The sequence below is a fragment of the Microtus pennsylvanicus genome, chromosome 11 (genome assembly GCF_037038515.1).
Source record: "Microtus pennsylvanicus isolate mMicPen1 chromosome 11, mMicPen1.hap1, whole genome shotgun sequence".
In the NCBI taxonomy this organism is placed as follows: Eukaryota; Metazoa; Chordata; class Mammalia; order Rodentia; family Cricetidae; genus Microtus; species Microtus pennsylvanicus.
In genome coordinates, this window is record NC_134589.1 from 92,793,914 (window position 1) to 92,819,807 (window position 25,894).

General features: G+C 43.9%; 1 protein-coding gene across 3 annotated transcripts in view; it reads right to left on the minus strand.

Annotated features, from left to right (window-relative positions):
• Crebbp (CREB binding lysine acetyltransferase) overlaps nt 1-14,340 on the minus strand; it is a 139,028-nt gene extending 124,688 nt beyond the window's left edge. For all 3 annotated transcript variants that reach the window (XM_075941802.1, XM_075941801.1, XM_075941800.1), the window contains exon 1: nt 14,126-14,340. In XM_075941802.1, coding sequence (XP_075797917.1) covers nt 14,126-14,210 — 85 coding nt within the window. In that variant the 5' untranslated portion in view covers nt 14,211-14,340. The remainder of the gene's footprint in view (nt 1-14,125) is intronic.
• Between the last annotated feature and the right edge of the window lie 11,554 nt (nt 14,341-25,894).

Sequence of the window (25,894 nt, forward strand, 5' to 3'; positions counted from 1 at the left end):
ATTTGTAATGACAGTCACAAATTAAGAGGAAAATGCTTTGTCCACCATGTGACAATTTTTACTAGAAAAAAAAACATAAATAACCATAGTTAAAATATCAAAGAGAATGGAAAAAATCATGACCTCCAATGAAAGACCTTCCCATTACAGAGTGTGCAGGAAGAAGAAACTGAACTCTATTACCGAACTGGCTCCCTTCAGAGCCATAAGTGAGGTAAAGGGGAATGAGGGCTCACTGGCACTCTTCTCAAAAAGCCCACAGCCACTCTCTCTCCAGACACAGCTTGCTTGCTTGCTTTTTTCTTTTCTTCTTTTTTTTTGTTTGTTGGTTTGTTTTTGTTTTTCGAGACAGGGTTTCTCTGTAGCTTTGGAGCTTGTCCTAGAACTAGCTCTTATAGACCAGGCTGGCCTCAAACTCACAGAGATCTGCCTGCTTCTGTCTCCTGAGTGCTGGGATTAAAAAGAGGCATGCGCCACCACCACCCGGTACAGCTAATGCTTTCTATAAAAGACAACTTTTACACCTTCTCTGTACTCATCTTTCCTTTAACTCTATAAACCCTAACCCATTACAAGCCTTTGCTCTAAAACTGCAACTAGAGACCAGCTACACTTAATTAGAGTTCCATTTCCCAACTGTTCCTAAAGAACAAACACAGATCAAGTAAAGTGAGTCACAGGATTGTCTGTTTAGTAATAAGATTTCTGTATCTTAGCAGGGCGGTGGTGGCGCATGCCTTTAATCCCAGCACTCGGGAGGCAGAGGCAGGCGGATCTCTGTGAGTTCGAGACCAGCCTGGTCTACAAGAGCTAGTTCCAGGACAGGCTCCAAAACCACAGAGAAACCCTGTCTCGAAAAACCAAAAAAATAAAAATAAAAAAAAGACTTCTGTACTTAGCTCTCAATTCATTCTTTCTGTGACTGGAGCTGAAACTGTCCTAGGCCATGGTACTGGAAGTAAAACAGGAAAAGACAGCAACTTCCCACACTGTCCTAATGAGAAGTTTCTATGGGTTTAGGTCTAGGTCAGAGCCTCATCCGTGCATCAATCACCCAATCCTCACTGGCCCTAGGGATAAGTAATGTTTGCTAGTTTCTCAATTATTTAAACAATAGCTGCCTCAACTGGCTATATGCCAAGCTCCATAATAGCCTAATATATGAAAAGCTAATCAAACTGAGCAAAAGTAGACTATTGTAAGGGGAAACTCCCTTTTAGAGATTTCTGACCGCTCCCCTCTGTCCCCAAGACTCCAACGTGTGAAGCCTATGGCCCCAGTCACAGAGCTGCTGAGCTGGAAACTGGACTTCATGTCCACTGAGACAAAACCAGGGTTCTCTCCTGTGCACACATGGCTGGTTCCCAATATAAAAAATTCTGACATTTCCTTCAACTCTGAGTCATGCTTAGAAGGTTCTACTTTTAATCAGGTGGCAAATACTCAAAAGTATTTTAATCCAAAAGAATTGGGCCAATCAAGCTTTCATAGTCCATAACTATCAAAGCAAACCCTACTTATAGACAGATTTTTATAGTTCCTGAGTGTCATCATTCAATTCAAAATCAAATACCAAAATCTATCGTATTTAAATGTTACCCCTGCCTTCTCCATTGGTTATCATGAAGAACAATTAAATTTTCTGCTATTTCATTAGCTGTGCTAACTATAAAGCTAAAACACACAAGGGGAGGCTGGCAAATGATATGATAACCCAGGTTCAATCCATGGGACCATGGGAAGAAAAAACTTCCAGTGTCCTCTGACCTCCACACAAGTGCCATAGCACACATGCATCCCCTGACACACACAAACACACACAAGGTAATCAAATAAGTAAACATGTAATGTTCTCATAAGAAAAACGTAAAACTACTGGGAAGAGGGGAAGCTTTCTAATTAAAAAATTAAAAAAGCTTTCTAATTAAATAATTTATATTACAAGAGAACTGTATAACCCTATTAAGCAAATCATTCTCTGTTCTACAGACTGAATTCAAGTGCAGCTCCAAGAAATATCTGTCATACACAACAACACACAGGTAAAGATTGGCATATTAAGAGATTCCCAAACAGTAGCAGATGGGACACTTAAGATTTGGAAGAAGATTTTCATTGCTAGGTTTTACTATTCTTAGCAAAGCTTCAACTAAATATTCTTTTTGATTAATAGAAACAAAACACGGGGGGAAATGTCACTAGAGATAATATTCAAGTATTTCTTAATATTAAGTTTTAATAAGAATTCAACTTTTAGACACAGAATTCAAAAATAGTCTTGATACCTAAGGGAACCAGAAAACATCTCAACAGTTTTTCAAAGACAAGAGTCCATCTTATATTACCTAGAAACTTTTAAAAGGGCCCCTTCTGCACATGTGCATCTGTGTGCACGTGTGAAGTGCCCTGGGTCAGAACCTTTCGAGAAAGTTCAAGCTCAAGTCTAAGAGCTCCCATGCAAGAAGGACTCTAAGCGGACTACCCAGGAGAAAAAGAATATGCAAAAGCTCCACAGATATCAGTACAGTGGTTTACATTTCAGCAAAGTGAACTTGAGATTACTAGGAAAGCAAGATCCCTTTCCCAGCTAACGCAAGAGCTGTGAACAGGACACAGCAGATCTGATGGCCATGTTCCAAGAAGCAAGCTTAAGATGGGTAAGGACTATCCCCGACCTCAAATTGTATTACAGAAGCCACAGAGAAACCCTGTCTCCAAAAACCAAAAAAAAACAAAAACAAAAAACAGCATGGCTGGGTGATGGTGGCGGCAAACACCTTTAAACCCAGCGCTTGGGAGGCAGAGATAGGCAATCTCTGTGAGTTTAGGGTCAGTTTGGTCTACAAAGAGTTTTCCAGGACAGTCAGGGCTGTTACACAGAAAAACCATGTCTCTCAAACACACACACACACCCCAAACTAACTCAGCATGGTACTTACTGATAGAAAAACAGACACGTTGATCACTGGAACTGAATTGAGGGCTCAAACATAAATCCACATACCAATGGACACCTGCCTTTTATTCAAAACAAAACAAAAACAAAAACAAAAAAAAGAAGCCAGAAATATACACTGGAAAAAAAAAGGCACTATCTTTATCAAATGGTGCTGGTCAAACTGGATGGCTGAATGTTGAAGAAATCCAAATAGATCCATACTTATCACCCTGCATAAAACAACTCCAAATAGCTCAAAGGTCTCAACATAAAACCAGATACACTGAAATTGATAGACTACAAAGTGGGGAATTAGCCTTGAAGTCATTGGCAAAGGAAAAGACTTTTTGAACAGAACATCATTAGCTCCAAGATCAACAATTAATAAATGGAACCTTTGACACTGAAAAGCTTCTGCATGACAAAGGACACTGCCAGCCAGCCAAAGTAGCAGCCTACAGAATGGGAAAAGATTTATACCAACTATGGATCCAATTGATGTATATCCAAACATATAAAAAAGTAATACTCAAAATATATAAAGAACTCAAAAAACTATGTATTACAAAACAAATAACCCAATTAAAAATGGGGTACAGATCTAAGCAGAAAATTCTCCTAAGAGGAGACTCAAATGGCTGAGAAACTCTTAAAGAAATGTTCAACATCTTTAGTCATCAGGGAAATGTAAATCAAAACTATTCTGAGATTTCATCTTATACCCGTCAGAATAGCTAAGATCAATAAAATAAATGACAGCTCATACTGTCAAGGATGTGGATGTAAGGGGCTGGTAGGACAACAAACTTGTACAAGCCACTATGGAAATCAGTGTGGTGGTTCCTCAGGAAGATGGGAAATTATATACTTCAAGATCCAGCTATACCACTCTTGGGCACATATGCAAAGTACGCTCCATCCTACCACGCAGACATTTACTCAACCATGTTAACTACTGCTCTATTCCTAGTAGCCAGAAACTAGAAACAACCCAGATGGCCAGTAACAGATGAATGGGTAAAGAAAATGTGGCACATTTACACAATGGACTATTACACAGCATTTAAAAATGAAATCATGAAATTTGCAGGTAAATGAATGCAACTAGGAAAAATGCATCCTAAGTGAGGTAAGTCAAGCCCAGAAAGACAAATATGATAGGTAGTCACATATATGTGGATATTAACCATTAAGTTAATGATAGCTAAGCTCCAATCCAACTACAGAGGTTAGGTAGAGTAAGAGACTAGAGGGGACAAATATATCTTCCTAGGGAAATTAAATACAATAGATGGTTATGAATGAATGGGGGAAGGAGAGCTGGAAAGGGAGAATCAAGTGAAAAAGAGGAGGGAAGGAGATGAGGGAGAAAACTAAAATTAAAAACCATCTGAGGGGTAGTATGAAAACCTAACACAATAGAGGCTTCCATATACATATATACATATATATACACACGTATACATATATACATATATATACATATACACACACACACATATATATATGATCTGAATGAAATAAGGGAGGAGAGAGAACCCCAACTGGACATCTGTTACCAAATGAAGCTTCCAGTACCAGGAATGGGTTATATATCTAAATGAGTTATTGGCCAAAAGAGTTCCACGGGAACCCCCAAACAACCCCAGGCCAAGACTATAGGATGTTCTCTACAGACTGACAGCAAGGTTCTATTGCTAAAAACAACACTTAGATGACTCACTAAACATGGAGAAGTTGAGCTGGTGCCTACACAGAGCCTTCACTCCTATATGCTAGTGTCTTTGGCACAGGAAGGTACTCTACATGCTACCAAAGGAGAAATGTAAACACCAACCCAGCTATAACCCTCTGCTCTACAATGGTGTACTGACTGGAGGGTACACTAGTGCAATGGTGGCATTAAACTTGTGGGAGCCACCAACCAATACCTGATTTGACTTAAGGTTCACTCCACAAGATAAAACCCATATCTGACACTACTTGGGTGACCAAGAACCTGAGACTAGACAGCCCAGAGACCTAGGGTAAAAAAAAAAATACTACTGTTCTACTAAAAGAATATAGCAATGAAAAGATTCCTAAGGCCATTGTGCTATACTCAGATCAGTGCCTAGCTCAGTCATCAGTGAAGCTTCAGCCCACAGCAACTGGGAACAACAGAGACCCGAAGGCAGGCAACATGCCCTAAAAAGGATTATCTCCATCAAATACCTCCCCTCAGGGCTCAGAGAACTCTGTCAAAGAGGTGACATAAAGAGTGTAAGATTGGGGGGTTGGGGGGAGAAGAGTGTAAGATCCAGAAGGGATGGAGGACACCACAGAAACAAGGACCTCTAAATAAACAGTATCAATGCACATATGAACTCATAAAGACTGCGACAACATGCACAGGTCTGCACCAGTCTTTGGAAGTATATTATGCCTTCCAGTTTAGTGCATTCATGGCAATCCTGAGTGCACAAACCAGAGAGTCTGTGTCTGTTTCTTCTGCCTTTTCATGAGCTCTTTTCCTTTTGTTTTGTCCTACTCTGACATGTTAGTGTTTGTTTTATGTTACCTTATTTTATTTTATATTTTACCCCTTAGAAGCCTATTTGTTTTCTAATGAGACGGAAAAGGGGTGGGTACAGATGACAGGGAGGTAGAAGGGACTGAGAGGAGTAGAGGTAAGGGAAGCCGTAATTAGGATATGTTATGTGAGGAAAAAAATAACTATTTTCAGCCGGGCGGTGGTGGCGCACGCCTTTAATCCCAGCACTCGGGAGGCAGAGGCAGGTGGATCTTTGTGAGTTCAAGACCAGCCTGGTCTACAAGAGCTAGTGCCAAGACAGGCTCCAAAGCTACAGAGAAACCCTGTCTCGAAAAACTAAAAAAAAGAAAAAAGAAAAAAACTATTTTCAATAAGGGGGGGAGGGAGTGGGTAAAGATGGGGCCAGATGTTGTAGTACACACCTTTAATCCCAGCACTTGGGAGGCAGACTCTGCCCTGGCTATATAGTAAATTCTAGACAACCAGGGCTATGTAGAAACCCTGTCTCCAAACAAAAACAGCAACAGAAATGAGTGAACAGTGAAAATATAAGTACTAAAATCAGATCACATAAGAGGGCAGAGGGCATGCCCAGGAGTATGAAGGTTTCTGAGAGACATCTGGAAACAACCAAAAGAGGAGTTAACAAGAGCTGTTATGTACTGTGACACCCAGGAAGAAAAGATTTTCAGGGCCAGGGTCCTATTTCTAGCCCTAAAGACTGGGAAACAGGTGGGCTTTCCCACCTGACTGGTAAGCACTATGGTATAGCAGGAAAGTCCAGGGAGGCAACAGAGTTGGGAAGACCACCTAACCACGGGCCCACCTCAACTCCCTAGGATTCTACATACTGAAATGTTCAGAACAGGAGGGAATAAATACAATCTCTTTGGGTTGCTTCTTAGGTCATTTTCACACTTAACTGTATTTTATATTCTTTTCTTAGTTTTATTTCAGAGTTGTGTGAACATTTCTAAGCCTCTGAAAGGGACCAACCAAAATCTCTGTACAGTGTTAATGCCTAAAAGACATTTCAGATTGAATTTTAAGATACACAGTAGTAAGAAACAGAATCACATATTTGAGACTTAAGAAGTCCATGAACTACATTTCAAAATTATCAAGAGTTTACAGAGCACGTAAATTTTTGTAATTTAAAGAAGAGGCTGGAGAGAAGGCTTATGAGTTAAGAGAACTGGCTGTTCTCCCAAAGGACCTGGGTTCGATTCCCAGCATCCAAAGGGCAGCTCACAACCATTACAGGGGCTTTGATGCCCTCTTCTGGCATCTGAGGGCACTGCATAAACATGGTGCACAGACACACATGCAGGAAAAAACATAAAATAAATGAATAGATCCTATTTGTAAAAAAAAAAATCAATAGTGCTGATTACAGAATTCCTTGTTTTATATCCATGAGGGTACATCATAGCCCTACTACACATGGGTTTCTGTGGTAACATGTGTACAGCTACTGCTGTTTTCAGCAATTAACAGAGTCTGATCAGATTAGCATTCCCAGGAAGTCCTCAGAGAACAAACCACAACCACTTGCCCTGGTAGCTATACTGCCAGCTCTTATTCATTGAGCATTTTCTACAAGCCAGGTACTTCCCGGACATCACCTCAGATAATACTGTAATAATATAATAATCATCCCATTTTACAGATTAAAAAACTGATGTAGACAGTTAAAACCTAGCCAAAGCTCACCAACTAGGTTATCAATGGTGAAAACATCAGAATTAAGAAAGGGGGATGCCAGGTGGTGGTGGTGCATGCCTTTAATCCCAGCACTCAGGAGGCAGAGTCAGGCAAATCTCTATGAGTTTGAGGCCAGACTGGTAAACAGAGTGAGTTCCAGGACAGGCTCCAAAGCCACAGAGAAACCCTGTCTTGAAAAACCAAAAAAGAAGGAAAGAAGGAAGGAAGGAGGGAGGGTAAGGAGGGAGGGAGGGGAGGGAGGAAAGAAGGAGGGAGGGAGGGAGGGAGGGAGGGAAGGAAGGAAGGAAGGAAGAAAGGAAGGAAGGAAGGAAGGAAGGAAAAAAAGGGGGGGCAAGCCAGGCAGTGGTGATGCACCCCTTTGATCCCAGCACACAGGAAGCAGAGGCAGGTGGATCTGTTAGTTCAAGGCTAGCCTGGTCTACAGAGTTTCCAGGACAGAGTTCCATGTCTACAGAATTTAGAACAACCAGGACTACAAAGAGAAACACTGTCTTAAAGAAACAAACAAAAACAGGACACACACACACACACAAAGAGTAGTGGCAAAGTGTTAAAAGTAAAGTCTTAGGAGAAAACTAAGCATTTTCAAGGACAAAATCTGTATATTTATTTGCTCACTTTTTGTCTCCAACATCTCCTAAGTACCTACTGGGCAAGTAAGCCTCCTGCAGTGCTCAATGCCAGTGCAGCAATTGTACCAAGTCTATACTAGCTAAAAGCACCGCTCAGCATCTAGTTTCACAAAAAATACCTAAGGTGATAAAGTAGCAGAGAAAAGAATGCTGCGGGCTACTAGGGTCAGCAAGAAGTAAAATAGCCAGCAGAAGATCAAAGCCACCTTACCTGGCTTTGTTAAATTTATTTGATTTTAAATACAGTATATAAAACTATTACAGAAAAAAAACCAACAAAAACGTAAGCGAGCATCTCCTACTGTGAAGTGCTGACCCCACCCTAGCTACTGGTCACTGGGCAGGCCAGGTACACCAGTCCCAGAAAACTTGGGCTACTGTTGTACCCCACTGGAAACAGACACAGTAGGCCAATATTCCCAAATGGGTGCTTAGACCATGAGTCCCATACCACTCAAATCAAGCTGTGGCTTTGGATGCCAATTTTTACATTGAAGTTTAAGAGGAGACAGCCATGTCCATATACTGTCTATGGCTGAGTTTTTACCAAAATGACCAAGGCAAATGGTTAGAACAAGAGACCAGATGTCCCACAGAGCCAGAAGTATGTCCTTTCTGGCCTTTTATGAAGTTGTTTACTGATCTAAGCATTGCATGGGGGCGGGGGGGTCCTGGTGCTAATGAGCTGTGGGAATGGTGCAAAGTTCAGTCCTAATCGTTAAAGATCCATAGTGCCCACCAACACATGCTCTGAGGCTGACACCAAAATTCCTTGACTAAAACTAACCCTACTGGAGCACAAAACTTTGTTTAAATAATAATAATAACAACAACAATAATATTGGTTTTTCAAGACAGGGTTTCTCTGTGTAGCTTTGAAGCCTGTTCTGGAGCTCACTCTGTAGACCAGGCTGGTCTCAAACTCAGAGAAATCCACCTGCCTCTGTCTCCTAAGAGCTGGGATTAAAGGTGTGCGCCACCACCACCTGGCCTTAAAAAAATTATACTTTATGTATTATGAGCATTTGCCTGCATGCTCATATGTATACCATGTGTGTACCTAGTGCCCACAAAGGCCAGAAGAGTGACAGATCTCCTGGAACTAGTCACAGACGACTGAGACCCCATGCAATCTCTTGAAATACACACCAAGGGCTGATTTATGTAAGATAAAGAGGTGACACCCACGCTAATGTAACCCCAAGAACTAAACTAGCAAGCTTTCCTAATCTTCACAAGCCCACACTAAGAAAGCTAAGGAAGGCAGGTAGTTACCCCACTATTTTGTTTTCAAACACTAAAGAAAAAGATCATCATTTCTTTGCACAGCCCTAAGTAATGAGGTACTCTGAGAGCCAACCACAGCGGCAGAAGTAAAACTACTAGCTTATAACCTAGGACCAATTCTCAACAGCAGAAATCAGCCTTGTTCCTTTATAAGCCATTTTCAATTATTTTTAAGGGTTACCAAATCAAGTGGGGTACAACAGAGCATATCTGTAATCCCAGCAACTAAGGAGGTGGCATAAGCATCAGGAATTCACGGCCAGTATGAACCACATGAAATCCTGTCTCAAGAAAATAAAAAATAAGAGCAATTATAGAACCCCGACCTTTCACCACTATGGCAGCACTGGTGTGCTTCACATTTACACCATCTCTTCTGAAGAGCTACCAGTGCAGCCCTTCACACCCCGAAAAGGTCCCTACTTTCATGGCAAGATAAAAATCAAAAGTCTTACCTTTATGGTGAGGACAATAAGGTAAAATAAGAACCATTTCTCAATCATGCCCTAAAGTAAACAAGAATGTGCGCCCATCGTTAGATGGGGTAAATAACACCGGAAGCAGAGGAAAACAAGGCCCGGCACACTCCATGCTATAAACCCTACACCCCATTTCCAAACATTATAAATTTTCTGAAAAGAATGGCTTGAGTGTGTTTGGGGGGAGGGGGGAGGGAGGAGGGAGGGAAGGAGGGGAGAGAAAAAGAAGAGAAACAGAGTGACAGAGAGGCTGAAATCTGCTCTGTAGCACAAGCTTGCCCAAAACTCATAATGTTGTCTAGGCTAGCCCCCTCCTGCTGTAGCCTCCGGAATGCTGGAATTACAGGTGTGTGCCATAGGCCTCCACAGGTCTTTAACTCACAAGCTCAAGTGAATGCTGCTGAAACCTGGCAAATATCACTGTCCCATGAGTTAAGCAAATTCTCTCTTTTTAAATTTTATGTGGGTAGTTGTTTTCCCTGCATTTATGTCCGTGCAGCATGAGTGTGCGGTGTCTGTAGAGTTCAGATCCCCCAGAACTGGAATTACAGGGAGTTATGAGCTACCATGTGGGTGCCTGGAATTGAATCAGGGACCTCTGGAGAAGCAACCAGTGCTATTTTAACCACTGAGCCATCTTTCTAGTCCCCAAGTCAAGTAACTTCTTTAGAGGAACAAATTTATAAAAATGCCTAGAATGATCATTTTTTCAAAAAAATACTATTTTATATTTAGTGTGTGTGTGTACATGGGCATGTATATGTCATGATCCATGGATGAAGGTCAGAACTTGCAGGAGTCAGTTTCTCTCCTTCCACTGTGAAGGACTGGGATCAAACTTAAGTTCAGGGGCTTGGTGGCAAGGGCCTTTACATGCTTGAGCCATCTGACCCAATCTAGATCCCACTTAAGTTATGGGTTCTCATTTAGAAAACAGCAGTAAAATGTTTCTTCTCTTCATATGCTGCCAAGATGGCTTGGAGGAAAGCACTGTCTGATACAGAAAGGGCTGCACACAATGAAGAGTGCCATTTAGCAGTACAAGATGTTGGTGGCAGATCATAGTCGCCACAAGCTCTCTTTAAATACACTTCTCTACTGCACTGACAGATTCACAGCCACTTAAGAAGGTGGAGACAGAAGAAGGTTCACTGGAGTCTAAGAGTTGAGGGATGCCTAAACAACATAGTGAGACTATGCCTCTTGGAAAATTAACTTTTTGTTAGTGATCACAGAGCATTCCTGTAATCCCAGTAACATTCAGGAGACTGAGGCAGGAGAATCACAGGTTTGAGGCAATTTGATGCTATTCTTAAACACATCACTTGTCTCAAAGTAAAAAGAAAGAGAAAAAGTTATTTTTAAGACACAGGTATAAAATACAAACATGATGGTTTATGGTCATAACATCTGTGATTTTTCAAAAGACAAATTTAAAACGTTTTACAAAGTGTGTGTGTGTTGAGAGAGAGGGAGATGGGGATGAGTGGTACGTGCCATGGCACACTTGAAGATCAGAGGACAACTCTGTGGACTGTTCTCTCCTTCCACTTTTATATGGATTCTGGGGATTGAACCCAGATCACCAGGCTTACATGGCAAGTACCTCTCTACCCACTGAGCCATCTTGCTGGCCCTAATACCTCTTAAATGGCTTGTTACACACAAATTTTGCCGTAAAGTTGCCCAAATCACTAAGTGTGGTGATGTATGCCTATAATACTAGTACTGGGAAGGCTGAGGCAAGAGGATCCAGAGTTCTTAGTCAGCTTTGGGTACAAAGCAAATTCTAAGCCACACTAAACTAACCAGCAATACTGTCTTAAAACAAACACTTTCATAAATGTTTTTTTTAAAGTCTACTACCTGACTGAATATTTCTTTCTCCTACCACTAACTAACTATATATTGGTAGCTTCTTACAAAGTGCTGAACGATTCAACATAGAACAAGAAAACAGTACTGTGCCAACATCTGATATCATTTGATTCTATGCCACTTCAGAACTGCCTAGATGGTAGGGTGGAAGTAGTTTCTCCTTCCTCTTGCTATCCTCTTCCAGGCACCTTCCCTCTTCCTCTACATGCTTTCCCCATCTTAAGTGACAAAGGTGGACATCACTTAGATGCTGCCTGGTCCCTAGTGAAGTGGTTTATTATGCATACATGGACACTCCCTTTGGTGAACTCCAAGTACTCTATAGGCTTGGTAGGCTCAAGGGTACTCTCTTCTCCTCCCACTACCATCCCTAGAAACACACCTATGCACTTGATGACTTCACAAGACAGTTCCCAAAGACGTAGCCTGTGTCACAACAGTTCAAGTAGCTGCTGTTTCTCAGGGCCTAAGGTTCTCTGTTCCTTCTTCCATCCCCTCCCTCAAATCTGATCTTATGCTCAGAACACTTATCTTGACCACCCTAGCCCGATTTTCTCTTGGAGCCTTGAGAATGAACCCATCACTAAAACAATATTGAATTTCTCAGTAATGTTATCTTTCCATTTCTATCCCAGCCATCACTCCATTAAATATATTTAATGTAAATATTTCAGCCATTTGTTTAATTTACATCTTTAAGATCTGTCTATCTTAGACTAATAGTTATTCTTGACAAGATTTCACTTTGTTTAAAGTGTTGACTAATGGCCCCTTCCTTAGGAGCCACCCCAATACACCTTTCAAGACAATGTAATGGTGCATTTCATGTCACCACACACTCAACTCAAACACAACTGTCATCTTTATCCTTTTCATCATTTAAGTCAGAATCTTAGAAACTACCTCTGTTTCATACATTTGGAAATAAATGTTACGGTGCTCTCCTGCTTTTCCTGGATAGAAACTGGAAAGGGAAGGGGACAAAGTGGTTAATTTCAGAAAATCATTTCTGATAAGCTCTGCTCTGATTAGCAGAACATTAAGTAAATATCTGACCATTGAGTAACAGAAGTTACGACAAGAAAAGCCATCTTTTGGACTCCAACTTGTAAATAGCTGGATGTGTACAACACTCTAATTCTTTTTGTGGGCCTACTGTTAATTTGCCCCCACTTTTAAGGAAAAAAAATCTACAATAACCTCACTCAATAACAGCAAAGCTGAAAAGTCTTCAAGTTACCAGTGTCAGAGGACAAGTTTCAGGACTAAACTTGCCTAGTCTGATCTATATTTCACATGATTACAGTCTTCTGGCTAAAACATGGCAAGATTACCAAAATAGGGGAGCTCTATTCTGCAGAAGAGCATTTAAACCACTGTTTCCACATTTCTCACGCCAATAAGTAGATTTTTATGAAAATAAACGGCAAACTCAATATGTCATTTAAAATGAAAAGTACCATTAGTGATTTCTCTCCCCGACAATCAATTATTCCTTCCCACTATTGAACAAATTTTAAGTAAACAAAAATCTCCTGAAAAATGATGGGGGAGGAAAACACTCACCTCTGGTTTCTACATTAACTAATATTACACGTCTCCTTTCGTGATTGGATTCCAGGAACCGTATTCAAACTGAAGCCACAAATCTAGGTTTTGTTTCAACAGTAGAAATATTTTTTAATACACTTGGTAAAGTCACAGAAAGACTTCCAGAACTTGAACAGCTGTGTCTAGCGCCAATCTGCAGGCAGCAATGTAATTTGATTTGGACCCATTCATCAGAAACTCATTTTCACATGCCGCTACTACAAACCGTACTGGAGGAACGCTAGCTGCGGCGAGCCGGCATTGTTCGCAGCAGCGCCTAAGTTTTTATTGCAGAGGACAGCTTAAAAGAGGAAATACAAATAACTGGAAATGCTACCAGAGAGCTGTCCAGAAGTGTGAATTACCAACCAACACAAAACTGCGCATATGATCACCTAAGAAGTTTGCAGGGAAAACTATTTAGTGGGGGAGGAGGGGATTCAGCAGTATCTTGCTTTTTATTTCTGAAAACATGAAAGCCCTACAGTCCTTCATTTTTTTTTTAAATTTTACATCTCCACGGTAAAACCAGCTCAAACTCATAGGGAGAATGGAGTCCAAACGGACTTTAAAAGCCTGCTAGCTTCTTTTTAAGGTTACGTATGTAAATGAAAAACACCACAGCAACTTTGATGACATCTTGCAAATCAAGTTTGGGGTTTTGAAAAAAATGACTAGGTGATCAAAAAAGGAATGAAAGAATCAAGAGTTTCAAAATAACCACTAAGCGTTTTCCAAAGCAACACATTCCAAGAAACTTCTTAGTCGCAACTCCTAAGCCGGTGGCAGCTGTGTCCGCGACTGCAGCGCCTTGAGTGGGGGGTCCGATCCCGAAAGCCCTCATTACTTCTCGGAAGCATTCTCTCCCTCCAAACCTCCAAGGTCCCCTCCGCTGTCATCCAGACCGGCCACGCGTGCGAAAACCCGGCCGCGCCCCCGCTTTACTTTTCCTCCCCGGCCGGGAAGCACAGCCCAGGGCCTGGGACAGAACCTCCCGCCACTGCGACCCCCCAGCTCCCTCCCCGCCACCGACGCTTGACAGCGCGCCTGGCCCTAGCCTCACCTGTGCTGTCATTCGCGGAGAAGCCCGGGGAGCTGAGTTTGGCTCTTTTGGGGTTGGGCGGTCCGTCCAGCAAGTTCTCGGCCATCTTCACCTGCTCGCGGAAACAGCCCTAAGCGCGGGCGGAGCGACGCGGCCCGGACGGGGGGTCGGGCCGGCGGCTGCGAGCAGGCGAGCCAGCGAGGAGCGAGCGCAGGAGCGCGGGCCGGGCCGCGGAGGGCGCAGGCCGGGTGGGGGAGGCGGCGGCCAAATCTCAGCCTCAGCAACAGCGCCCCGCAGCGCTCACCGCCCGCCCCCGGCCGCCGCCGCCGCCGGCCGCGGCCCCCTCATCCCCTGCCCGCCTCCCGAGCGCGACACTCCGCGGCCCGGGCACCCCAGCGGCCCGGCCGCCTCCGCGGGCCCGGCTGGCAGCGACGGCGCCCGGCCCCGCGGCTCAGGCGGCGCCGGGGAACATGGTGGTGCCGCCGCCGCCGCCTCGCCGACCCCCCCCCCGCGCGCCCCACTTAATGAATTCGCCCGCGGCCGGACGACCGGGAGACTTCGGGCTCCGCCGCCCGCCCGCGGCCCGCCGCCGCCGTGAGGAAAAACAATGCGCCGAGCGGAGCCGCCGCCGCGCCGCGGCCCCCCCACCCCGTGCCGCCGCCGCCGCGGCCGCCGCCGCCGCCGGGCTCCGGGAGGCCGAGCCGAGAGGCGAGCGGGGCCGCCGGGGCGGGAGCCGAGGGCCGGGCGGAGCGGGCCGGCCAGGCGGAGCGGGGTGCGCGGGCGGTTGTGGGGCCCGGGACCGGCGGGGCCGAGTAGATCGCGCTCGAAGCCCCGGTCGGGTCCGCGACAAGATGGCGGCTGTTGATTCCTCAATTAAAAAAAAAAGAAAGTTTTTTTTCTTCTCTTTCCAGAGCCTGAACGGGGAGGGGGAGGGGGCGGGGCACGCCTGTACGTCACCCCCCGCGGCGTCACCACGCACGGCCCCCGCCCCGCCCCCTCCACCTGCGCCGACCGCGGCGGAAAGAGCCGAGCGCGCTCGGGTGGAAGGGTCGAAGGCGCGGCGGCCGTGCGTGAGGCGGAGGGCTGCGGCGCTGGGCCGGGCCTGCGGGACGTGGGGGGCGCAGAGCAGGCGGCCACTTTTGTTCTGACGGCGTCAGAGGCCCGGCACGCGACGGGAGGGCTCCCTGGGCTCGAGCTGGGGCCCCCAGGCTCGGAGTCGGCGCTGGTCCGGGCCCAGCCCGTCCGGTCCCGCCCCAACAGCCCTGCCTCTTCGCTGCTGGCTCCTCGCCTCCTTGCTCGCGAGCCTGCGGGGTGACATCGGACTAGGAAGACGCCAGCGCAGTTCGTGCCTCTTCCCCTCGCTCCACGCTAGTGATGGCCAAGTGGCGTCTGCAGGTTACAGACTGTCCTCGGGTCTGTTCCAGAGTGTGTGCAGATGGGGAAACTGAGGCAGGAAGGGGCAAAGCAACTTTTTTTAAGATCACCGAGGGAAAAAATGACAGGTCGAGATTCGAGCCCTTGCTCTCCCCAAGTTTAGCAAGGGCGTCGCGAGGTTCCTAAGCGCCCATTCTCAAGCCCAACGTGATGGGACCAGGTCCAACGCTGTCACCTGAAGGAAGAGGCTGGGAGCGCTTTCTCCTGGCGCTGAACAGGGCCCTGGTACCAAGACCAAGGGCTTCGGTGTCCTGGGGGTGCGTGCCCTGGGGGGATGCTTGCCCCACCTCGGACGAGGACCCTGGCTCTGGCAGGTGCCCAGAAGGATGGGATCGCAGGGAGTCCCTGTCTCACACCTCAAAAGCTAAAGTTTTCCCTTCTCTGTTAACTAGCTCTCCCACCAGCCAGCTTGACTCGGAAGTCCTCCTTATCTTCAAGGAATCACCAGCACCTGTTTCCTAAGCCAGAAACCTGTGAGTCAGATGGGCCCCTCCCTCCCACCCACCCATGTCGCAGCCAGTCTCCTTCGTCTTTACCTGAAGAATGGGCTCCTCCTTCCCACACCGCTGCCACCCGGTGTGTTGTCCATGGGGGCCCAGCCTGTGACGGAAGCAACTTTTCACCTAAGCTTTTCTTGGGTTTCACGTTTTTCCCCACATAGCACCAAAATTACCTTTCTTCAAAAAACCAGAGGAAGACCTATTTGAAATAAATTAGCTCCTCTTTTACAAAGAAAAGGACAAACACTAAGAACATTTCTAAAATAAACATGATACATGTGTAACACACACATCTAACAGTGACTGGGCCAGGGTAGAGTGATGTACATTTTTCTTACACTATTCAAAACAACTCCTGCTTCATCTGTCCCTTCTTCCCTCACTGTCCCCATCAGCATCCCACACCCACTCATTCACACTTTATAGTTTTGTCAATGCTATTCACAGTGCTGTGAACACCTGTCACTAACACAAAATTCACCGCCAAACCTAGCCCAAACCTCATTTGCTCCAGGAAACCCTTCTACCCCACTTTAGGTCCTCGGAGATCACTTTTGGGCAAAATCAGAAGCCGTGATATTATTACACCATTCGGTGTTTCTTGTCCAGTTCGTTTATGGTGTTTTTTATTCACCAGATGTTTGTTGAGACTCTTCAGAGTATTGCCGCTGTACTGATTCCCTGGGCAAAAACATAAAGAAGTTCCTGTGAGTTCTATTTGAGGAGTTAAAGCAACAAGCATGAGAAATCATAACCAGAATGTTGAAAAGTCCACCTTCATAGGAGAGGAGGAAGTGTGTGGAGCCACAGAGGGACAGGGCCAGAATCACTGCATCTGAAGTGCCCTGGCTGTTGGTCTCATCATGAGGCATTGCATTCAGGGAGGGCAGCGGCTGTGTCTCAATCACAATTATGGTTTCAACTAAGAAGTAGGATTGTAGCTAGGCAGCTGGTGGTCGTGCCTTTAATCGCAGCATTTGGGAGGCAGAGGCAGGCAGCTTTCCATGAGTTCAAGAAGCGAGTTCCAGGACAACCAGAAACACACAGAAACCCTGTCTCAAAAACAAACAAAAAGTAAGTTTGTGGATTTTATGACTGGATGAGCGTGCTGCTACTCCATAACATGAACACGGTGTCTAGCCGCCTAGAAAATCCAAGGCCTTCCCCCAAAGGAAGCTCTTGGTAAATACTTTGTCTACTAGTGTGTCCTTAACCTTGAGTCATTCCCCTGCTTGTGGGCAACTTTGGTATTGGGTCATACTCCAATTTACAAAGAATCCTGAGAAACTCAGTCCCCACAATTCAGAGTAAGCACAGCAGGGCAGCACCTGGGTCACAGCTCTTAGCCACAAGCCCCTCACTCCTCTTTCTCCTTTGTGCCCAACCCTGCAACACCTGCCCTACTCATTCTCACCTGTGTCATTTATCAGTTCCCCTGTTGATGTCTTGTTAATATCTGGTTTTCCTTTCTATTTCTCCCTTAGTCTGAGTCTCCTTGGAGGACACTCGATGGGGAACATGGGTAAAAGAACAAGTAACAGGTCTCGCCTGCCTACCTTTAGCTGGGCACCACTGTCAATTTCAGAATGCCTTGAGTGTAGCAGGCCATTGCCACACCTCTACCTGCCACAGTCCTAACGATAAGGAAAAGCCCAGAAGGGATACGCCACCAAATGGCTGCCTCTTCTCACAAACCTTAACCTCTGTGTGCCAGAGACCACATTCAGTGATGGAGGAGTCCCTGTTTACAGAAAGCTCAGGTTAGAGGCACAGAAGTGTAACAAGTGCAGAATAAATCAAGGGCAGTTTTCTGAGAAAAGTTCATCTGCTTTACCCTCTAGTGGATATGTAAACCTGTTTGTCCAAACGGTGTGACAGTATTTGGTCACAGAGAGGAATCCCGGCACTGATACAATGTGAAAATTATGCTGAGAAAGGATGCAGTCAACAAGACAAAACAGCAGCCTGGGATTGGGCTTCACCAACCCCACGTCGGACAGAGGACTGATCTCCAAAACATACAAAGAACTCAAGAAATTTGACATCAAAAGAACAGATAATCCAATTTTAAAAAATGGGGTACAGACATAAACAGAGAACTCTCAACAGACAAACCTCAAATGACTGAAAGACACTTAAGGAAATTATCAGCATCCTTAGCCATCAGAGAAATGCAAATCAAAACAACTCTGATACTCCGTCTTACACCTGTAAGAATGGCCAAGATCAAAAACACTGACGACAACTTATGCTGGAGAGGATGTGGGGTAAGGGGAACACTCCTCCATTGCTGTTGAGAGTGAAAATTGGTACAGCTGCTTTGGATATCAGTGTGGTGATTTCTTAGAAAATTAGGAAACAACCTACCTCAAGACCCAGAAACACCACTATTTGCCTATATACCCAAAGTATGCTCAATCATTCTATAAGGACATGTGTTCAACTATGTTTATAGCAGCATTATTTGTAATAGCCAGAACCTGGAAACAACCTAGATGCCCCTCAACTGAAGAAACAATAAAAAATGTGGTACATTTACACAATGGAGTACTACATAGCAGTAAAAAATAACATTTTGAAATTTGCAGGCAAATGGATGGAACTAGGAAAAACCATATTGAGTGAAGTAACCCAGACCCAGAAAGACAAAAATAATATGTACTCAGTCATAAGTGGCATTTAAACATAAAGCAAAGAAAAACTAGCCTACAGTCCACAACCCCAGAGAACCTAGACAACAAAGAGGACCCTAAGAGGTACATACATAGATCTACATAGGAAGGTGAAAAAGACAGGATCACCTATGTAAATTGGGGGTGTGGGGGTCATGAGAGGGGAGAAAAATGTATAGCTCAACACTTTTTTTTTTAAAGAAAATCATGCTCAGAGAAAGAAGCCAGACACAAAAAGCCACATGTTGTATGAGTCCATTTATGTATATGTCCAGGATGGCAAATCAGTAGAGTAAATAGGTTTATGGTATCCAAGGGCTCTATGAGGTGGCAGATAGGACATGGGATTCCTCTTGGTGATTAAAATGGTAGTCGTGGTTCTCTATAAATATACTCAAAACCGTTGACATCTACACATTTTGTTTTGTTTTGAGACAAGTTCTCTTGTATGTGCGTAGCCCAGGTTGGCACTGACCTCAATGTGTAGCTCAGGTTGAGCCCAAGATCACTGTAATCCTCCTGCTGCAGCCTCTAGAGTTCTAGGATTACAGGCCTGCACCATCACACGTGGCTGACAGCTACACTTTTGTTGTTGTTGTGTTTTGTTTTGCTTTTGAGACAGGATCTCACTAAAATAACATTTGTTGGCCTGGAACTCACTATGTAGACCAAGCTAGGCTTGAATTCATGGAGATCTGCCTGTCTCAGCCTCCCAAGTGTTGGGTTCAAAACCATACACCACCATGTTCTGCTGATAATTATACTTAAAAAGTAAAATAAAATCACATTTTATTATGTGTGGGGTGGACATACATGTGCAATGGTGTTGTATTGATGTCAAAGGATAGCATTCTGGAGTTGGATCTCTTCTTCCTACCATGTGGGGCCCAGAGATCAAGCTGAGATCCTCAGGCTTGGCAGCATACACCTTTAACCATAGAGCTATTTCAAATCTAGACTTTTAATGGATATGTATTTTAATAAAGCTTCTTATTAAAAAAATCTACTTGGAAAGAATGAAATGACGGATGAGGCAAAGCATCAAGATTGGCCAGCCAGATCCACTTGGGAAAGTAGCAAGATATAATTGGTAAAACTAGGAGTGGAGGTGGGAGGGAGTTAGTGGGGATAGCATTGGAACTTCCCCACTCTAGACCTGGCTGGGAGTCTACTCCTTTAAGCACCAACAGGAAAGATGGGGTTAAGGTTGAGGTGCAGATCTTTCAAGGGACATAAGAGCGTTAGAAAATGTTTAAGACATGAGATTTTGTATAGTTTATTCTTTATTATATCTTTTTAGGCCTAGGTTAAAAGAAAACATCAGATTTGGGCTTTGTCTTTAAGTAATGCCAAGTGAGCAGTAGGAAGATAAACACCAACAGTGACGCAGAAAGAAATAACACACGATCCCATTAGTGGGTGTCCCCCAAGAGCCATAACACAAGATCCCATTAGTGGGTGTCCCCCAAGAGCCATGGGTAACGGAGAGGGGGAGACAGACGGACGAGGACAAAATTACACCAAGTCAATCAGGTGTGATGATACATGTCTATAATTCCAAAACTTCAGAAGTTCCAGGATATATACAGCAAAACAGAGCTTACTTTTGGGCTACTCAGTGAGTCCCAAGCTGGATTGAGCTACAAAGTGAGACCCTGTCTCAAAAACAGCTAAACAATGCTAGCAATAACTGAATCTTAGAAATCTATCAATCTATAAATATTACAATCTGATAATGTATAATATGTATAATGTAGTATAATAATGTGGTGGAGTACAGATGAAATAACATTGGTAGGAATTGAGCTCAGTGGTGAAGACTTGAGTTTAGGTCCCCAGAACCCATGTAAAAGCCAGTCATGTGGCACTGCCTCAGGAAGCTGAGATGGGGGGGATCTCTGAATCAAACTGACTAGCTAGACTGGCCAAATGAGTGAGCTCCAGGCTTAGTGGGAGACTCGACGTCATTAAACAAAGTGAAGAAAGCTTGAGAAAAGGACCTGATGTCAGCCTCTGACCTACACACACATCCCCACCCATGTGCATGCACACCAGCACACATGCTTGAACATGCATACACATTACAGGTGCACCCCCCCACACACACAATTGGAACTAGTTAGTCACTGAACCCAATGGCATGCATAGGCAGATTTGCCACTCAATTTCGTGTACATTTGTATATTATGAAATTCCCCATAACTAAAGGTTTTTATTTTTATTACGTGTGTGTCTGTAGGTCAATGTTGGTTCTCTCCTTCCACTGTGTGTGTGTGTGTGTGTGTGTGTGTGTGTGTGTGTGTGTGTGTAGGTCAGTGTTGGTTCTCTCCTTAACACTGTGTGTGAAATAGATATAAATAATTTGCATTGGTATGGATCTTGGTTTATGGATACAAATTTAAGATCAATTTTGTTACATATATATAATTTCTGATCTTGATTAAGGTATGTGTTTGTGCAGCTCATTTAAAAGTGTAATGTATAATTAAGAAATATAGGTTAATAGGTAGTCATCTATAATAGTCAAGCCTGTGTCATGTTAGTTAGGTTTTCTAGAGGTACAAAGATATATTTCAGATGGATATTCTTCAGACCTTTCAAAGACTAACAGAATATGGCATTTAAAATGTTTTAAGAATTTAGAACTTTTTGTGACAGTGAGACACATCTGCTCCTGGCAGCACCAATCTACTACCAATCAAGAGGATGATGAGCACCGAAGAGGCTCCTTATGGCATTGGTTAGCCATTTGGGCAAGAAACTTCTCTTGCCTGGACTGCTTGATATTATGCTGTATAAACTGGACATGCAGGACCCACAGAGAAATGACTGCTGAAGTTACCTTAAGAAGGTAAGACAGTCATGAAAGAGTCTGCCAGACATTCTGCAGGACACAGAAGAAAGCAACTGATAGACTTTGCCATAACAAGGCAGAACAGATCTTCAAATTTCCTGCTTCATGGAAATGTCTGCTGGATACTATGGGCCTGTGGACTGAAGATTGGATGCCCCAATGATACAGCAGAACTTTGGGTGACTGTCCAGGCAGCGAGATGTCTCTATCATTTCTAGAGTTTTAGAAGTTGCTTACAATGCACTTCCTGTTTACTTAAGTAATATTATATCCTTCTGGAGTCTTTGATGGAGTTGAAGAATAGATAGTTATAATTATAGTGTTCCTTAGTTATGATAAAAGATAAAGTATATATAAATGTTGTAACTGTAATTCTTGCTTGATACCTGTTTTGTTATATGTAATTTTACTATGTTAAAGTTAAAGCCTTCCTTTTTACTTAAACAGAAAAGGGGAAATGGTGTGGGAAGTCCCTCTGTATATGTTGCTTTTATTTGTTAATGAATAAAGAAATTACTTTGAGCCTATAGCAAAGCAGACAGAGCTCTGGGCAGGGGACTAAACTGAATGTTGGGAGAAAGGAGGCGGAGTCAGGGAGATGCCATGGAGCCAAAAGAGGGGGAAAGATGCAGGCTGCCAGAGGAACCTTGCTGGTAGGCCACAAGCCTCATGGTAAAATATAAAATAATAAAAATGGGTTAACGAAAGATATAAGAGCTAGCTAGCAATACACTTGAGTGATTGGCAAAGCAGTGATTTAAATAATATAGTTTCTGTGTAAATATTTTGGTTCTGGGAAGCCAGGAACAAACAACATGAGTGGTGTGTGTGTGTGTGTGTGTGTGTGTGTGTGTGTGTGTAAGTCCGCGTTGGTTCTCTCCTTCCACTATGCTGGTTCCAGGAATTGATCTCAGGCTTGATGATAATTGTTTCAACCAGCTAAGCCATCTCACTGGTTGAATAAAAGATTTTTAAATATTAAAATCTAAGTATTTTTACTCACAAACATATCACTAATCAAATTTTTAAATTTTCTTTTGTCTTGATTTTTCCCCCACTGGAATCTGTACATCTTTGTCCGATCTAACGAATATACTTATTAATTAATTCTAATCTTACTAATCATTTTCTATAGAATTTCTTGAACTTCTACTGAAGTATTCTCTCTCTCTCTCTCTAACACACACACACACACTCGCACACGCACACACACGGTCCCACTATGTAAACTAGTCTGGCTTCTATTTCACAATCCCATTGTTTCTGCCTTCTTATTGCTGGGATTACAAGTGTGTACCATCACATCTGGCTCTCGTTTTTAAATATTCTTTATAATTCAGGGTCATAGACTGAGCGATAAAGATATATAAAGATGTAGATATGTTATATATAACATGTATATTACATACTATAATACAGCAAGAATATAAGCTCCCGGGAAGCCTAGAATGGAGGTATAGAGTCTATCCTTGACTTCCTCCTTTTGTTGTTAATTCCCCATAGCATCCCGGCCTAAACAGTATTTCGACTGTCTAAGAATCTTCAGCTCTCTCATATTAACCTCTTTGTCTAACCTTTTTGTTTAAATTTCATTGTATGCTATAACAGATACTGGTCTGCTTATACACTAACTCCCTTTTCCTCATTCACGTGATGTGATTATACTTGCCTGGCAGAACCACACTGAAGTGAAATCTGGCTGCTTTTCACCCATGCATGGAGAAAAATAATATAAGCAATTGTCACATATGGTGGTACACACCTGTAATCCCAATACTTGGCACGGTGAGGCAGGAGGATTCCTGTGGGCCTTGGCTACATAGTGATTTCCAGATTGTCTTCAGCTACATAGCAAGACCCTGTCTGAATGGAGGTGGGAGATCTGATTGGCGTCAGTGTCACCAAGGGTCACACATTTGACCGCTGGACAATCCTACTGCTGCATGGTCATTTACTCTCCTCTGCCGGAGCCTCCAGTGTCTCCTTCCTCATGTGCACTCTCAGCACATGGTTTGGTTAGATTACCTTAATGGGTAAACTGAGAACACCAAAACAATTTTCACCGGTTTCCCACAATGCATCTGCTTATGAATTCACATCTGTGCCCATATTTCTACCCATCTTGCTTGTGCCTTCTGAAAACCCAAAGCCTCAGGCTGAGGACATAGCTCAGTTCATAGAGTAGTTGAGGATAACCCTGATCCTCCTGCCTCTACTCCAACCCCCGAATCCTGCAAGAGCTGGGATTGCATGTGTGGATGACCCCAAGAACTGGTAGAAAAAATTTCAAGACAGCATAAAATCTAGGCTGTGGCCTGGTTACTGCTCACTGCTCTTGGATAGTTTTACAGTGAGAAGGAGCAGAAAGACTTCAAGTGAGCAATCTGGAGAGAAAAGGCTTCTGAGCAAGCTTAAATGCAAACAAATGGATGCAGAGAAAATGGATGCAATTATTAAAGAGGTCAGGGCAACTTGGGAGAAAGCTCGCACTTTGCTCTGGGACAATCAGAAAGGTTCCTTGAGGTCCAGAGTTCACCCATCAAAGGAGAGAGACTAAATTGAGAATGTCACTGAGCAGGTTTCCAGCTTGTAAACAAGCATGGGGAAGTAGTTAACAGGGTCAGTTGCTAAGGAGTACCAGTCACTTAGAGCTGTGGCAAAATGGGGCCAGGCTACATCTCAAGTTGGCAGCAGAACTCGTCAGCATTATCCATGTGGTATTGCAAGCAAGGTAAATGCAAGAGTTACAGGAAGAAGAAAGCTACCAACAACTGTCCAGAAAGCTAGGCAAGACATAGCAGTGTTGGATTCTCTGGAAGGAGGCCCTGAAAAACTACTGTGAAAGAGAAGCTTAATTCGCAATGAAGATCCCAGGATGCTGGAGATACCAGAACCAGAGTGTGTCCACTGACAAAAGTTGCAGACACAGAGTGGAACCAGAGACAGGCTGCATGTGCTGTAAGAGTAGTAAAACAGAGGGGGCAGGCTGTCTAATCCAATGGAACCAGATGATACTAGTCAGAGCTCCAGATGCCAGACATGGTGCACGGGATTTGAAGTTTGTCCTGATGAGTTTTGATTTTGCTTTGCCCTTGTTTTTCCTTGCTATAGCCCTGTTCCTCTCTTCTGGAATAAGAATGTGTATTTCACGCCATTGGATAGTGAAGTGGGTAAAGTTTTAATTTTATAGAGGCTCACAGTTAAGAGTCTGTTTTGACTCCCAGAAGTGATTTTGGACTTTTGAATGGTGTTGAAACCATTAAAACTTCCAGGCACAGTGGTATACACCTGCGTTGTGAGTAACCATCCTCTGGTCCAAGCAACAGGCATCTGGGGTCCAGTTACACTTTTGCAGAAGAATCATCCCCAGTGGACTTGTTCACTGTTTGCATGCCCTTGTGGAAGGTGGGGAGGGATAGGAGACCCTCTCTGAGTGCCCAGTCTCTCTCTACCACACCTGCTGGATGCTGTTCTGCCTGAAATTTATGTGGCCATGGAGAGGGACTAAAGTCATAGACTGAGGAACTGGCAAAAGGAGGTTCCATTTAACTGGCTATTGTGGGAAGAGCACCCACAGCCCCGCACGGAACCCCTCACTTATGCTCTGTAAGGAAGCCCAATAAATACGCTGGTTCCCCAAAATGAACTTTGGTGAAATTGTGCCTCAGTTTGTCACTGGTACCTTATGAGAAAGGACAGGTGTTATGGCTCCTCCTGGGAAGGATTATTATTTATTATTGCAACAGCATTCAGAGGTAAAAGCCCAAAGATTGGAAGTTCAAGGTCATCTTTTGCTGACTTAGCAAGTTCGAGACCAGCCTGGGCTGTACGAAACCCTGTCTCAATAAAAAGAACAGGGGTTAAGAGGGATGCAGCTCAGCTGCTAGAGCACATGCCTAGCGAGCACCAAGCCCTGGGTTCAGTCTCTAGCACCACACAAAGTCAGGTACAGTGGCGTGTTCCTATAATCCCAGCACTTAGGAGACAGAGGCAGTAAGATCAGGAGTTCAAAGTCATCCTCAACTACATAGCAACTTCAAAGTGAGCCTGCTCTATCTGAGATTCTGTCTAAAAAAAAAAAAAAAAAAAAAAAAAAAGGATGAGTAGAGTTGAAGAGATGGGTCAGTGCCTAAGAAGATTTGCTGCTTGCTGGACAGTGATGGTGCAACCTTTAATCCCAACACTCGGGAGGCGGGTTTCTGTGTTCGAGGCAGCCTGGTCCACTAAGTAAGTTCCAGGACAGTCAGGGCTACACATAGAGAAACCCTGTCTCGAAAAACAAAACAAACAAAGTTTGATGCTCTTCTAGAGGACTTGAGTTCCATTCCTA